This window comes from Bombina bombina, chromosome 8 (genome assembly GCF_027579735.1).
Source record: "Bombina bombina isolate aBomBom1 chromosome 8, aBomBom1.pri, whole genome shotgun sequence".
NCBI lineage: Eukaryota > Metazoa > Chordata > Amphibia > Anura > Bombinatoridae > Bombina > Bombina bombina.
In genome coordinates, this window is record NC_069506.1 from 5085488 (window position 1) to 5103979 (window position 18492).

Genomic DNA, 18492 nt, shown 5'->3' on the forward strand with positions numbered 1-18492 from the left:
TATTTATGTATACTTCAGTAGTATTACTCATGTCACAACAGTATTTATGTATACTTCAGTAGTATTACTCATGTCACAACTGTATTTATGTATATTTCAGTAGTATTACTCATGTCACAACAGTATTTATGTATACTTCAGTAGTATTACTCATGTCACATCAGTATTTATGTATACTTCAGTAGTATTACTCATGTCACAACAGTATTTATGTATACTTCAGTAGTATTACTCATGTCACATCAGTATTTATGTATACTTCAGTAGTATTACTCATGTCACAACCGTATTTATGTATACTTCAGTAGTATTACTCATGTCACAACAGTATTTATGTATACTTCAGTAGTATTACTCATGTCACATCAGTATTTATGTATACTTCAGTAGTATTACTCATGTCACAACTGTATTTATGTATACTTCAGTAGTATTACTCATGTCACAACCGTATTTATGTATACTTCAGTAGTATTACTCATGTCACAACAGTATTTATGTATACTTCAGTAGTATTACTCATGTCACAACTGTATTTATGTATACTTCAGTAGTATTACTCATGTCACAACCGTATTTATGTATACTTCAGTAGTATTACTCATGTCACAACTGTATTTATGTATACTTCAGTAGTATTACTCATGTCACAACTGTATTTATGTATACTTCAGTAGTATTACTCATGTCACATCAGTATTTATGTATACTTCAGTAGTATTACTCATGTCACATCAGTATTTATGTATACTTCAGTAGTATTACTCATGTCACATCAGTATTTATGTATACTTCATTAGTATTACTTATGTCACAACCGTATTTATGTATACTTGAGTACTCATGTCATGACAGTCGATTCAAATGAGAATTAGTTAGAATTTATTTTTATTAGTTACAAGAAAATAAGTCTGAATTTGAGCATATTCATTTAATCAATCACAAATAATATTACCATACAGATATGTCATTTCACAAGCTCAGCAGACATACAGGTATATGTTACAGAGTACTTTATCTCTAATACATAATGTGCCACTATATAGAGGTGCCTCCGGGAGTTTATCTGTTGCTGTCTGGCAGTGTAACGAGCTGATTGCATCTGGAGACGTCACTTATTGCACCATTTATATTCTGCACAAATACACATACATGTCAGCATGCTGAAAAATAATGATATATTTTCAATGATTTAAAGTGATTAGTTATATGATTTTATAAACTGTGCATTTGACCTGAGGACAGTGCTTATTATCACATGGATACACACACTTGTCAGCCTAGGCTTTTCTCATTCTGAGATGCTCTGAGACGATACATTTTATACAGGATGACAACGCCAAACACCAGGGCAGCGCCCAACAGAGCAGCAATGATGAGTCCAACGATGAGTCCTGTCAAGGTACCTTCTAACTCCTTAGCCCCACTCAAGTCTAGAAAGAGAGGAGCAAATTAACAGAGAAATAGTTTTATTGGATTCAGCCTACACTTATTTTGCTTTGCTAAAGCTGTGAATAGGCAGAAAACATCAGCAGTTTTGTTTTATCTCCTGATTACCCAGTACTCATATCTGATGCTGAGATCTCACTTATTATAGTGGGTGCCAGTTTCTTTCATCTATTGAGACAGTTATGTGGCTAATAATGTGCTCCTTAAGGAGCCCCATAGCATAGACTTATTCAGCTAAGTATGAGAGATGAAGGAGCATGGTTTTTTTAATGTCTATAATAAAATGTATTCTTTTAGGGCTTTACGTGCAACTTAAATCCCCATACAGTTTGTATTTTGGTTCTTGATATTAGAAAGTGTTAGCATTAGATTATAGTATCTTGCTTACACAATTTATATATAGATCTATATGTATACATTGCCTGGATATTTCACAGTTAATGTGTCCAAGTCACTATTGCTACCCCATGCACAAGTATATCTACATATGTCTGTACAGGGCAGCCATTCACTATTGCTACCCCATGCACAAGTATATCTACATATGTCTGTACAGGGCAGCCATTCACTATTGCTACCCTATGCACAAGTATATCTACATATGTCTGTACAGGGCAGCCATTCACTATTGCTACCCTATGCACAAGTATATCTACATATGTCTATACAGGGCAGCCATTCACTATTGCTACCCTATGCACAAGTATATCTACATATGTCTGTACAGGGCAGCCATTCACTATTGCTACCCTATGCACAAGTATATCTACATATGTCTGTACAGGGCAGCCATTCACTATTGCTACCCTATGCACAAGTATATCTACATATGTCTGTACAGGGCAGCCATTCACTATTGCTACCCCATGCACAAGTATATCTACATATGTCTGTACAGGGCAGCCATTCACTATTGCTACCCTATGCACAAGTATATCTACATATGTCTGTACAGGGCAGCCATTCACTATTGCTACCCTATGCACAAGTATATCTACATATGTCTATACAGGGCAGCCATTCACTATTGCTACCCCATGCACAAGTATATCTACATATGTCTGTACAGGGCAGCCATTCACTATTGCTACCCTATGCACAAGTATATCTACATATGTCTGTACAGGGCAGCCATTCACTATTGCTACCCTATGCACAAGTATATCTACATATGTCTATACAGGGCAGCCATTCACTATTGCTACCCCATGCACAAGTATATCTACATATGTCTGTACAGGGCAGCCATTCACTATTGCTACCCTATGCACAAGTATATCTACATATGTCTGTACAGGGCAGCCATTCACTATTGCTACCCCATGCACAAGTATATCTACATATGTCTGTACAGGGCAGCCATTCACTATTGCTACCCTATGCACAAGTATATCTACATATGTCTGTACAGGGCAGCCATTCACTATTGCTACCCTATGCACAAGTATATCTACATATGTCTGTACAGGGCAGCCATTCACTATTGCTACCCTATGCACAAGTATATCTACATATGTCTGTACAGGGCAGCCATTCACTATTGCTACCCTATGCACAAGTATATCTACATATGTCTGTACAGGGCAGCCATTCACTATTGCTACCCTATGCACAAGTATATCTACATATGTCTGTACAGGGCAGCCATTCACTATTGCTACCCTATGCACAAGTATATCTACATATGTCTGTACAGGGCAGCCATTCACTATTGCTACCCTATGCACAAGTATATCTACATATGTCTGTACAGGGCAGCCATTCACTATTGCTACCCTATGCACAAGTATATCTACATATGTCTGTACAGGGGAGCCAAGGGTTCAGAACACAGAAAGTAGCCGCTGACGGTAAATGCTGTTATCAGATACTTCCATTGACTAATCTGTCTCTGTACGTGTGCAAGACAATTTATAATGAACGGAATGAAAGTCAATAACTTGTTTCACACAACAGGTAGACATTGGCTCATTATTTGTATTAATTTATTAATTCTTCATATGACTAAAAATATAGTAAAACTAGTGTGTGCGGTGTTTCACCCTTTAATGCTGAAACATAGAGGTATATTTATTAAAGGTCTTGCGGACCTGATCCGACAGTGCAGATCAGGTCCGCAAGACCTCGCTGAATGCGGAAAGCTCGCCAGAAACACGGGCCCACACGCTCCATACGGAGTTTGATAAATGGGCCTCATAATCTGGTCTGTTTCACCCAAGGGAAAGAAATTTGTGACATTTTATCTAATTCACTTTCAGTCAGAATATTAGATTAAGAGAGCAGCACAAAGTTCTAATCCTACAACAGTAAATAATACTTACTGCTCTGACCGGACAGCTGCGATGTAACACCTAGAAAAAACAACATATATACCAGTGACACAAGCACGTGTGACAGAAAATATGTTTAATTATGTTTTGTATCAAGTTCAGGTCTATTATAAAGCCCCCAGTACCATCTTATGACCACAGGTTACACTGACTATATGAATGTGTTGTCTCACCTGATTACAGTATATTTACAGCACTGTATGACTACAGGTTACACTGACTATATGCGTGTGTTGTCTCACCTGATTACAGTATATTTACAGCACTGTATGACTACAGGTTACACTGACTATATGAATGTGTTGTCTCACCTGATTACAGTATATTTACAGCAGTACTATATGACTACAGGTTACACTGACTATATGAATGTGTTGTCTCACCTGATTACAGTATATTTACAGCACTGTATGACCACAGGTTACACTGACTATATGAATGTGTTGTCTCACCTGATTACAGTATATTTACAGCAGCACTGTATGACTACAGGTTACACTGACTATATGAATGTGTTGTCTCACCTGATTACAGTATATTTACAGCACTGTATGACTACAGGTTACACTGACTATATGAATGTTTTGTCTCACCTGATTACAGTATATTTACAGCACTGTATGACTACAGGTTGCACTGACTATATGAATGTATTGTCTCACCTGATTACAGTATATTTACAGCAGTACTGTATGACTACAGGTTACACTGACTATATAAATGTGTTGTCTCACCTGATTACAGTATATTTACAGCACTGTATGACTACAGGTTACACTGACTATATGAATGTGTTGTCTCACCTGATTACAGTATATTTACAGCACTGTATGACTACAGGTTACACTGACTATATGAATGTGTTGTCTCACCTGATTACAGTATATTTACAGCACTGTATGACTACAGGTTACACTGACTATATGAGTGTGCTGTCTCACCTGATTACAGTATATTTACAGCACTGTATGACTACAGGTTACACTGACTATAGGAATGTGTTGTCTCACCTAATTACAGTATATTTACAGTACTGTATGACTACAGGTTACACTGAATATATAAATGTGTTGTCTCACCTGATTACAGTATATTTACAGCACTGTATGACTACAGGTTACACTGACTATATGAATGTGTTGTCTCACCTGATTACAGTATATTTACAGCACTGTATGACCACTGGTTACACTGACTATATGAATGTTTTGTCTCACCTGATTACAGTATATTTACAGCACTGTATGACTACAGGTTACACTGACTATATGAATGTGTTGTCTCACCTGATTACAGTATATTTACAGCAGTACTGTATGACTACAGGTTACACTGACTATATGAATGTGTTGTCTCACCTGATTACAGTATATTTACAGCACTGTATGACTACAGGTTACACTGACTATATGAATGTGTTGTCTCACCTGATAACAGTATATTTACAGCACTGTATGACTACAGGTTACACTGACTATATGAATGTGTTGTCTCACCTGATTACAGTATATTTACAGCAGCACTGTATGACTACAGGTTACACTGACTATATGAATGTGTGTCTCGCCTGATTACAGTATATTTACAGCACTGTATGACTACAGGTTACACTGAATATATAAATGTGTTGTCTCACCTGATTACAGTATATTTACAGCAGTACTGTATGACTACAGGTTACACTGACTATATGAATGTGTTGTCTCACCTGATTACAGGTATATTTACAGGCACTGTATGACTACAGGTTACACTGACTATATGAATGTGTTGTCTCACCTGATTACAGGTATAGTTTACAGCAGCACTTATGACTACAGGTTACACTGACTATATGAATGTTTGTCTCACCTGATTACAGTATAATTTACAGCACTGTATGACTACAGGTTACACTGACTATATGAATGTGTTGTCTCACCTGATTACAGTATAGTTACAGGCACTGTATGACTACAGGTTACACTGACTATATGAATGTGTTGTCTCACCTGATTACAGTATATTTACAGCACTGTATGACTACAGGTTACACTGACTATAGGAATGTGTTGTCTCACCTGATTACAGTATATTTACAGCAGTACTGTATGACTACAGGTTACACTGACTATAGGAATGTGTTGTCTCACCTGATTACAGTATATTTACAGCACTGTATGACTACAGGTTACACTGACTATATGAATGTGTTGTCTCATCTGATTACAGTATATTTACAGCACTGTATGACTACAGGTTACACTGACTATATGAATGTGTTGTCTCACCTGATTACAGTATATTTAGCAGCACTGTATGACTACAGGTTACTCTGACTATATGAATGTGTTGTCTCACCTATTACAGTATATTTTACAGCACTGTATGACTACAGGTTACACTGACTATATGAATGTGTTGTCTCAGCTGATTACAGTATATTTACAGCACTGTATGACTACAGGTTACACTGACTATATGAATGTGTTGTCTCACCTGATTACAGTATATTTACAGCACTGTATGACTACAGGTTACACTGACTATATGAATGTGTTGTCTCACCTGATTACAGTATATTTACAGCACTGTATGACTACAGTTACACTGACTATATGAAATGTGTTTGTCTCATCTGATTACAGTATATTTACAGCACTGTATGACTACAGGTTACACTGACTATATGAATGTGTTGTCTCACCTGATTACAGTATATTTACAGCACTGTATGACTACAGGTTACACTGACTATATGAATGTGTTGTCTCAGCTGATTACAGTATATTTACAGCACTGTATGACTACAGGTTACACTGACTATATGAATGTGTTGTCTCACCTGATTACAGTATATTTACAGCACTGTATGACTACAGGTTACACTGACTATATGAATGTGTTGTCTCACCTGATTACAGTATATTTACAGCACTGTATGACCACAGGTTACACTGACTATATGAATGTGTTGTCTCACCTGATTACAGTATATTTACAGCACTGTGTGACTACAGGTTACACTGACTATATGAATGTGTTGTCTCACCTGATTACAGTATATTTACAGCACTGTATGCCTACAGGTTACACTGACTATATGAATGTGTTGTCTCAGCTGATTACAGTATATTTACAGCAGCACTGTATGACTACAGATTACACTGACTATATGAATGTGTTGTCTCACCTGATTACAGTATATTTACAGTACTGTATGACTACAGGTTACACTGACTATATGAATGTGTTGTCTCAGCTGATTACAGTATATTTACAGCACTGTATGACTACAGGTTACACTGACTATAATGAATGTGTGTTGTCTCAGCTGATTACAGTATAATTTACAGAGTACTGATGACAAGACAGGTTACACTGACTATATGAATGGTGTTGTCTCCACCTGAGTTACGAGTATATTTACAGCACTGGTATGACTACAGGTTACACTGAGCTATATGAGATGTGTTGTCTCACCTATTAGCAGTATATTTAGCAGGCATACTGTTATGACTACATTTACACTGACTAGATGAAGTGGGTTTGTCTCACCTGATTACAGTATATTTACAGGCAATAGCTTGTATGACTACATGTTACACTGACTATATGAATGTGTTGTCTCACCTGATTACAGTATATTTACAGCACTGTATGACTACAGGTTACACTGACTATATAAATGTGCTGTCTCACCTGATTCCAGTATATTTACAGTACTGTATGACTACAGGTTACACTGACTATATGAATGTTTTGTCTCACCTGATTACAGTATATTTACAGCACTGTATGACTACAGGTTACACTGACTGAATGTGTTGTCTCACCTGATTACAGTATATTTACAGCACTGTATGACTACAGGTTACACTGACTATATGAATGTGTTGTCTCAGCTGATTACAGTATATTTACAGCACTGTATGACTACAGGTTACACTGACTATATGAATGTGTTGTCTCACCTGATTACAGTATATTTACAGCACTGTATGACTACAGGTTACACTGACTATATGAATGTGTTGTCTCACCTAATTACAGTATATTTACAGCACTGTATGACTACAGGTTACACTGACTATATGAATGTGTTGTCTCACCTGATTACAGTATATTTACAGCACTGTATGACTACAGGTTACACTGGACTATATGAATGTGTTGTCTCACCTATTACAGTATATTTACAAGCACTGTATGACTACATGTTACACTGACTATATGAATGTGTTGTCTCACCCGATTACAGTATATTTACAGCACTTTATGACTACAGGTTACACTGACTATATGAATGTTTTGTCTCACCTGATTACAGTATATTTACAGCACTGTATGACTACAGGTTACACTGACTATATGAATGTGTTGTCTCACCTGATTACAGTATCATCTTACAGCACTGTATGACTACAGGTTACACTGACTATATGAATGTGTTGTCTCACCTGATTACAGTATATTTACAGCACTGTATGACTACAGGTTACAATGGACTATAGGAATGTGTTGTCTCACCCTGATTACAGTATATTTACAGCATACTGTATGACTACAGGTTACACTGACTATATGAATGTGTTGTCTCACCTGATTACAGTATATTTACAGTACGGATGACTACAGTGTACAACTGGACTATAGGAATATGTTTTCTCACCTGATTACAGTATATTTACAGCACTGTATGACTACAGGTTACACTGACTATATGAATGTGTTGTCTCACCTGATTACAGTATATTTACAGCAGCACTGTATGACTACAGGTTACACTGACTATATGAATGTGTTGTCTCACCTAATTACAGTATATTTACAGCAGCACTGTATGACTACAGGTTACACTGACTATATGAATGTGTTGTCTCACCTGATTACAGTATATTTACAGCACTGTATGACTACAGGATACATTGACTATATGAATGTGTTGTCTCACCTGATTACAGTATATTTACAGCACTGTATGACTACAGGTTACACTGACTATATGAATGTGTTGTCTCACTGATTACAGTATATTTACAGCACTGTATGACTACAGGTTACACTGACTATGAATGTGTTGTCTCACCTGATTACAGTATATTTACAGCACTGTATGACTACAGGTTACACTGACTATATGAATGTGTTGTCTCACCTGATTACAGTATATTTACAGCACTGTATGGACTACAGGTTACACTGACTATATGAATGTGTTGTCTCACCTGATTACAGTTATTTACAGCAGCTGTATACTACAGGTTAGCACTGACTATATGAAATGTTTGTCCTCACCTGATTACAGTATATTTACAGTAGCACTGTATGACTACAGGTTTACACTGACTATATGAATGGTTTGTCTCACCTGATTACAGTATATTTACAGCACTGTATGACTACAGGTTACACTGACTATATGAATGTGTTGTCTCAGCCTGATTACAGTATATTTACAGCACTGTATGACTACAGTTACACTGACTATTATGAATGTGTTGTCTCACCTGATTTAGCAGTATAGTTACAGCAGTACTGTATGACTACAGTTAGCACTGACTATATAATGTGTTGTCTCACCTATTACAGTAGATTTACAGCACTGTATGACTACAGGGTTACACTGACTATATGAATGTGTTGTCTCGACCTGATTACAGTATATTTACAGCATACTGTATGACTACAGTTACACTGACTATATGAATGTGTTGTCTCACCTGATTACAGTAGTATTTACAGCACTGTATGACTACAGGTTACACTGACTATATGAATGTGTTGTCTCACCTGATTACAGTATATTTACAGCACTGTATGACTACAGGTTACACTGACTATATGAATGTGTTGTCTCACCTGATTACAGTATATTTACAGCACTGTATGACTACAGGTTACACTGACTATATGAATGTGTTGTCTCACCTGATTACAGTATATTTACAGCACTGTATGACTACAGGGTTACACTGACTATATGAATGTGTTGTCTCACCTGATTACAGTATATTTACAGCACTGTATGACTACAGGTTACACTGACTATATGAATGTGTTGTCTCACCTGATTACAGTATATTTACAGCACTGTATGACTACAGGTTACACTGACTATATGAATGTGTTTGTCTCACCTGATTACAGTATATTTACAGCACTGTATGACTACAGGTTACACTGACTATATAATGTGTTGTCTCACCTGATTACAGTATATTTACAGCACTGTATGACTACAGGTTACACTGACTATATGAATGTGTTGTCTCACCTGATTACAGTATATTATTACAAGGCACTGTATGACTAACAGTTACACTGACTATATGAATGTGTTGGTCTCACCTGATTACAGTATATTTACAGCACTGTATGACTACAGGTTACTACTGACTATATGAATGTGTTGTCTCACCTAATTACAGTCATATTTACAGCACTGGATGACTACAGGTTACTACTGACTATATGAATGTGTGGTCTCACCCTGATGACAGTATATTTTACAGCACTTGATGTCTACAGTTTACACTGACTATATGAATTGTTTGTCTCTCCTGATTACAGATATATTTACAGCACTGTAGCACTACAGGTTACACTGACTATCATTGAATGTGTTGTCTCGTCCTATTTACTGTATATTTACAGCACTGTATGACTCAGGTTACACTGACGATATGAGATGTGTTGTCTCACCTGATTACAGTATATTTACAGCACTGTATGACTACAGGTTACACTGACTATATGAATGTATTGTCTCACCTGATTACAGTATATTTAAGCACTGTATGACTACAGGTTACACTGACTATATGAATGTATTTGTCTCCCTGATTACAGTATATTTACAGCACTGTATGACTACAGGTTACACTGACTATATGAATGTGTTGTCTCACCTGATTACAGTATATTTACAGCACTGTATGACCTACAGGTTACACTGACTATATGAATGTGTTGTCTCACCTGATTACAGTATATTTACAGCAGCACTGTATGACTACAGGTTACACTGACTATATGAATGTATTGTCTCACCTGATTACAGTATATTTACAGCACTGTATGACTACAGGTTACACTGACTATATGAATGTATTGTCTCACCTGATTACAGTATATTTACAGCACTGTATGACTACAGGTTACACTGACTATATGAATGTGTTGTCTCACCTGATTACAGTATATTTACAGCAGCACTGTATGACTACAGGTTACACTGACTATATGAATGTGGTTGTCTCAGGCTGATTACAGTATATTTACAGCACTGTATGACTACAGGTTACACTGACTATATGAATGTGTTGTCTCACCTGATTACAGTATATTTACAGCACTGTATGACTACAGGTTACACTGACTATATGAATGTATTGTCTCACCTGATTACAGTATATTTACAGCACTGTATGACTACAGGTTACACTGACTATATGAATGTATTGTCTCACCTGATTACAGTATATTTACAGCACTGTATGACTACAGGTTACACTGACTATACTGAATTGTGTTGTCTCACCTGATTACAGTATATTTACAGCACTGTATGACTACAGGTTACACTGACTATATGAATGTGTTGTCTCACCTGATTACAGTATATTTACAGCAGCGACGTGTATGACTACAGTGGTACACTGACTATATGAATGTGTTGTCTCACCTGATTACAGTATATTTACAGCAGCACTGTATGACTACAGGTTACACTGACTATATGAATGTGTTGTCTCACCTGATTACAGTATATTTACAGCAGCACTGTATGACTACAGGTTACACTGACTATATGAATGTGTTGTCTCACCTGATTACAGTATATTTACAGCACTGTATGACCACAGGTTACACTGACTATATGAATGTGTTGTCTCACCTGATTACAGTATATTTACAGCACTGTGTGACTACAGGTTACACTGACTATATGAATATGTTGTCTCACCTGATTACAGTATATTTACAGCACTGTATGACTACAGGTTACACTGACTATATGAATGTGTTGTCTCACCTGATTACAGTATATTTACAGCACTGTATGACTACAGGTTACACTGGCTATATGAATGTGTTGTCTCGGCTGATTACAGTATATTTACAGCACTGTATGACTACAGGTTACACTGACTATATGAATGTGTTGTCTCACCTGATTACAGTATATTTACAGCAGTACTGTATGACTACATGTTACACTGACTATATGAATGTGTTGTCTCACCTGATTACAGTATATTTACAGCACTGTATGACTACAGGTTTCACTGACTATATAAATGTGCTGTCTCACCTGATTACAGTATATTTACAGTACTGTATGACTACAGGTTACACTGACTATATGAATGTGTTTGTCTCACCTTGATTACAGTATATTTACAGCACTGTATGACTACAGGTTACACTGACTGAATGTGTTGTCTCACCTGATTACAGTATATTTACAGCACTGTATGACTACAGGTTACACTGACTATATGAATGTGTTGTCTCACCTGATTACAGTATATTTACAGTACTGTATGACTACAGGTTACACTGACTATATGAATGTGTTGTCTCACCTGATTACAGTATATTTACAGCACTGTATGACTACAGGTTACACTGACTATATGAATGTGTTGTCTCACCTAATACAGTATATTTTACAGCACTGTATGACTACAGGTTACACTGACTATATGAATGTTTGTCTCACCTGATTACAGTATATTTACAGCACTGTATGACTGACAGGTTACACTGACTATATGAATGTGTTGTCCTCACCTTATACAGTATATTTACAGCACTGTATGACTACAGGTTTACTCTGACTATATGAATGTGTTGTCTCACCTGATTACAGTAGTTATTACAGCACTGTATGACCACAGTTACACTGACTATAAGAATGTGTTGTCTCACCTGATTACAGTATAGTTACAGCACTGTATGACTAGCAGGTTACACTGACTATATAGATTGTGTTGTCTCACCTGATTACATATATTTAGCAGCACTGTATGACTACAGGTTACAGCTGACTATATGAATGTGTTGTCTCACCTGATTACAGTATATTTACAGCACTGTATACTACAGGTTACTACCTGACTATATGAATGTTTGTCTCACCTTGATTACAGTATATTTACAGCACTTGTATGACCTACAGGTTACACTGACATATGAATGTTTTCTCACCTGATTACAGTATATTTTACAGCAGTCTGTATGACTACAGTTACACTGACTATATGAATGTTTGTCTCACCTAATTACAGTATATTTACAGCAGCTGTATGACTACAGGTTACACTGACTATATGAATGTGTTGTCTCACCTATTACAGTATATTTACAGCACTGTATGACTACAGTTACACTGACTATATGAATGTGTTGTCTCACCTAATTACAGTATATTTACAGCACTGTATACTACAGGTTACACTGACTATATGAATGTGTTGTCTCACCCTGATTACAGTATATTTACAGCACTGTATGACTACAGGTTACACTGACTATATGAATGTGTTTGTCTCACCTATTACAGTATAGTTTACAGCAATGTATGACTACAGGTTACACTGAGCTATATGAATGTGTTTGTCTTCACCTAAGTTACAGTATATTAACAGCACTGTATGACTAGCAGGTTACACTGTACTATATGAATGTGTTGTCTCACCTAATTAACAGTATATTTACAGCACTGTATGACTACAGGTTACACTGACTATATGAATGTGTTTGTCTCACCTGATTACAGTATATTTACAGCACTGTATGACTACAGGTTACACTGACTATATGAATGTGTATGTCTCACCTGATTACAGTATATTTACAGCAGTACTGTATGACTACAGGTTACACTGACTATATGAATGTGTTGTCTCACCTGATTACAGTATATTTACAGCAGTACAGTATGACCTACAGGTTACACTGACTATATGAATGTGTTGTCTCACCTGATTACAGTATATATTACAGCGACTGTATGACTACAGGTTACACTGACTATATGAATGTGTTGTCTCACCTGATTACAGTATATTTACAGCACTGTATGACTACAGTTAGCATCTGACTATATGAATGTGTTGTCTCACCTGATTACAGTAAATTTACAGCACTGTATGACTACAGGTTACACTGACTTATATGAATGTGTTGTCTCACCTGATACAGTATATTTACAGCTCTGTATGACTACAGGTTACACTGACTATATGAATGTGTTTGTCTCAGCTGATTACAGTATATTTACAGCACTGTATGACTACAGGTTACACTGACTATATAATGTGTTTGTCTCACCTGATTACAGTATATTTACAGCACTGTATGACTACAGTTACACTGACTATATGAATGTGTTGTCTCACCTGATTACAGTATATTTACAGCACTGTATGACTACAGTTACACTGACTATATGAATGAGTTGTCTCACCTGATTACAGTATATTTACAGCACTGTAATGACACAGGTTACACTGACTATATGAATGTGTTTGTCTCACCTGATTACAGTATATTTACAGCACTGTATGACTACAGTTACACTGACTATATGAATGTGTTGTCTCACCTGATTACAGTATATTTACAGCAGCACTGTATGACTACAGGTTACACTGACTATATGAATGTGTTGTCTCACCTGATACAGTATATTTACAGCCACTGTATGACTACAGGTGACACTGACTATAGAATGTGTTGTCTCACCTGATTACAGTATATTACAGCAGCACTGTATGACTACAGGTTACACTGACTATATGAATGTTGTTTCTCACCTGATTACAGTAAATTTACAGCACTGTATGACCACAGGTTACACTGACTATATAATGTGGTTTGCTCACCTGATTACAGTATATTTACAGGCACTGTGTGACTACAGGTTACACTGACTATATGATTGAGTTGTCTCACCTTATTACAGTATATTTACAGGATCACTGTATGACTACAGGTTACACTGACTATATGAATGTGTTGTCTCACCTGATTACAGTATATTTACAGCACTGTATAGACTACAGGGTTACACTGACTATATGAATGTGTTGTCTCTCTGATTACAGGTATATTTACAGCACTGTATGACTACATGTTACACTGACTATATGAATGTGTTGTCTCACCTGATTACAGTATATTTACAGCAGTACTGTATGACTACATGTTACACTGACTATATGAATGTGTTGTCTCACCTGATTACAGTATATTTACAGCACTGTATGACTACAGGTTTCACTGACTATATAAATGTGCTGTCTCACCTGATTACAGTATATTTACAGTACTGTATGACTACAGGTTACACTGACTATATGAATGTTTTGTCTCACTTGATTACAGTATATTTACAGCACTGTATGACTACAGGTTACACTGACTGAATGTGTTGTCTCACCTGATTACAGTATATTTACAGCACTGTATGACTACAGGTTACACTGACTATATGAATGTGTTGTCTCACCTGATTACAGTATATTTACAGCACTGTATGACTACAGGTTACACTGACTATATGAATGTGTTGTCTCACCTGATTACAGTATATTTACAGCACTGTATGACTAACAGGTTACACTGACTATATGAATGTGTTGTCTCACCTGATTACAGTATATTTACAGCACTGTATGACTACAGGTTACACTGACTATATGAATGTGTTGTCTCACCTGATTACAGTATAGTTACAGCACTGTATGACTACAGGTTACACTGACTATATGAATGTGTTGTCTCACCTGATTACAGTATATTTACAGCACTGTATGACTACAGGTTACACTGACTATATGAAGTGTGTTGTCTCACCTGAGTTACTGTATATTTACAGCAGCACTGTATGACTACAGTTACACTGACTATATGATGTGTTGTCTCAGCCTGAATTACAGTATATTTACAGCACTGTATGACTACAGGTTACACTGACTATATGAAGTGTGTTAGTCTCACCTGATTACAGTAATATTTACAGCACTGTATGACTACAGGTTTACACTGACTATATGAATGTGTTGTCTCACCTGATTACAGTATATTTACAGCACTGTATGACTACAGGTTACACTGACTATATGAATGTGTTGTCTCACCTATTACAGTATATTTACAGTGCACTGTATGACGACAGGTTACACTGACTATATGAAGTTGTTGTCTCACCTATTACAGTATATTTACAGCACTGTATGACTACAGGTTACACTGACTATATGAATGTGTTGTCTCACCTAATTACAGTTATTTACAGCATCTGTATGACTGCAGGTTACACTGACTATATGAATGTGTTGTCTCACCTAATTACAGTATATTTACAGCACTGTATGATACAGGTTACACTGACTATATGAATGTGTTGTCTCACCAATTACAGTATATTTACAGCACTGTATGACTACAGGTTACACTGACTATATGAATGTGTTGTCTCACCTGATTACAGTATATTTACAGCACTGTATGACTACAGGTTACACTGACTATATGAATGTGTTGTCTCACCTGATTACAGTATATTTACAGCACTGTATGACTACAGGTTACACTGACTATATGAATGTGTGTCTCACCTGATTACAGTATATTTACAGCACTGTATGACTACAGGTTACACTGACTATATGAATGTATTGTCTCACCTGATTACAGTATATTTAACACATTGTATGACTACAGGTTACACTGACTATATGAATGTGTTGTCTCAGCTTGATTACAGTATATTTACAGCAGTACTGTATGACTACAGGTTACACTGACATATGAATGTGTTGTCTCACCTTGATACAGTATATTTACAGCACTGTATGACTACAGGTTACACTGAGCGATATTAGAATGTGTTTGTCTCACCTGATTACAGTATATTTGTACAGCACTGTATGACTACAGTTTACACTGAACTATATGAATGTGTTGTCTCAACCTGATTACAGTATAGTTTACAGCACTGTATGACTACAGGTTTCCCTGACTATATGAATGTGTTGTCGCACCTGATTACAGTATATTTACAGCACTGTATGACTACAGTTACACTGACTATATGAAGTTGTGTTGTCTCACGCTGAGTTACAGTATATTTTACAGCACAGGCTGTATGACTACAGGGTACACTGACTATATGAATGTGTTGTCTCAGCCTGAGTTACAGTATATTTACAGCACTGTATGACTACAGGTTACACTGACTATATGAATGTGTTGTCTCACCTGATTACAGTATATTTACAGCACTGTATGACTGACAGGTTACACAGACTATATGAATGTGTTGTCTCACCTGATTACAGTATATTTACAGCAGACTGTATGACTACAGGTTGACACTGACTATATGAATGTGTTGTCTCACCTGATTACAGTATATTTACAGCAGCACTTATGACTACAGGTTACACTGACTATATGAATGTGTTGTCTCACCTGATTACAGTATATTTACAGCACTGTATGACTACAGTTTCACTGAGCTATATGAATGTGTTGTCTCACCTGATTACAGTATATTTACAGCACTGTATGACTACAGGTTACACTGACTATATGAATGTGTTGTCTCACGCTGATTACAGTATATTTACAGCACTGTATGACTACAGGTTTACACTGACTATATAATGTGTTTCTCACCTGATTACAGTATATTTACAGCACTGTATGAACTACATGTTACAGCTGACTATATGAAAGTGTTGTCTCACCTGATTACAGTATAGTTTACAGCACTGTATGACTACAGGTTTACACTGACTATATGAATGTGTTTGTCTCAGATTACAGTATATTTACAGCACTGTATGACTACAGGTTACACTGACTATATGAATGTGTTGTCTCACCTGATTACAGTATATTTACAGCACTGTATGACTACAGGTTACACTGACTATATGAATGTGTTGTCTCACCTGATTACAGTATATTTACAGCACTGTATGACTACAGGTTACACTGACTATATGAATGTGTTGTCTCACCTGATTACAGTATATTTACAGCAGTTTGTATGACTACAGGTTACACTGACTATATGAATGTTGTTGTCTCACTGATTACAGTATATTTACAGCACTGTATGACTACAGGTTACACTGACTATATGAATGTGTTGTCTCACCTGATTACAGTATATTTACAGCACTGTATGACTACAGGTTACACTGACTATATGAATGTGTTGTCTCACCTGATTACAGTATATTTACAGCACTGTATGACTACAGGTTACACTGACTATATGAATGTGTTGTCTCACTGATTACAGTATATTTACAGCACTGTATGACTACAGGTTACACTGACTATATGAATGTGTTGTCTCACCTGATTACAGTATACAGCACTGTATGCTACAGGTTACACTGACTATATGAATGTGTTGTCTCACCTATTACAGTATATTTACAGCACTGTATGACTACAGGTTACACTGACTATATGAATGTGTTGTTCACCTGATTACAGTATATTTACAGCACTGTATGACTACAGGTTACACTGACTATATGAATGTGTTGTCTCACCTGATTACAGTATATTTACAGCACTGTATGACTACAGGTTACACTGACTATATGAATGTGTTGTCTCACCTGATTACAGTATATTTACAGCACTGTATGACTACAGGTTACACTGACTATATGAATGTGTTGTCTCGCCTGATTAC

General features: G+C 36.5%; 1 protein-coding gene across 1 annotated transcript in view; it reads right to left on the reverse strand.

The window, feature by feature from the left end:
• Positions 1–871: 871 nt before the first annotated feature.
• Positions 872–18492, reverse strand: part of LOC128637940 (zona pellucida-like domain-containing protein 1) — a 148304-nt gene continuing 130683 nt past the window's right edge. Inside the window, exons 10-11 of the mRNA XM_053689825.1 lie at positions 3771–3800; positions 872–1433 (exon numbers count right to left, since the gene is read on the reverse strand). Of these exons, the coding sequence (XP_053545800.1) occupies positions 1276–1433; positions 3771–3800 (188 nt within the window). The 3' untranslated portion in view covers positions 872–1275. The remainder of the gene's footprint in view (positions 1434–3770; positions 3801–18492) is intronic.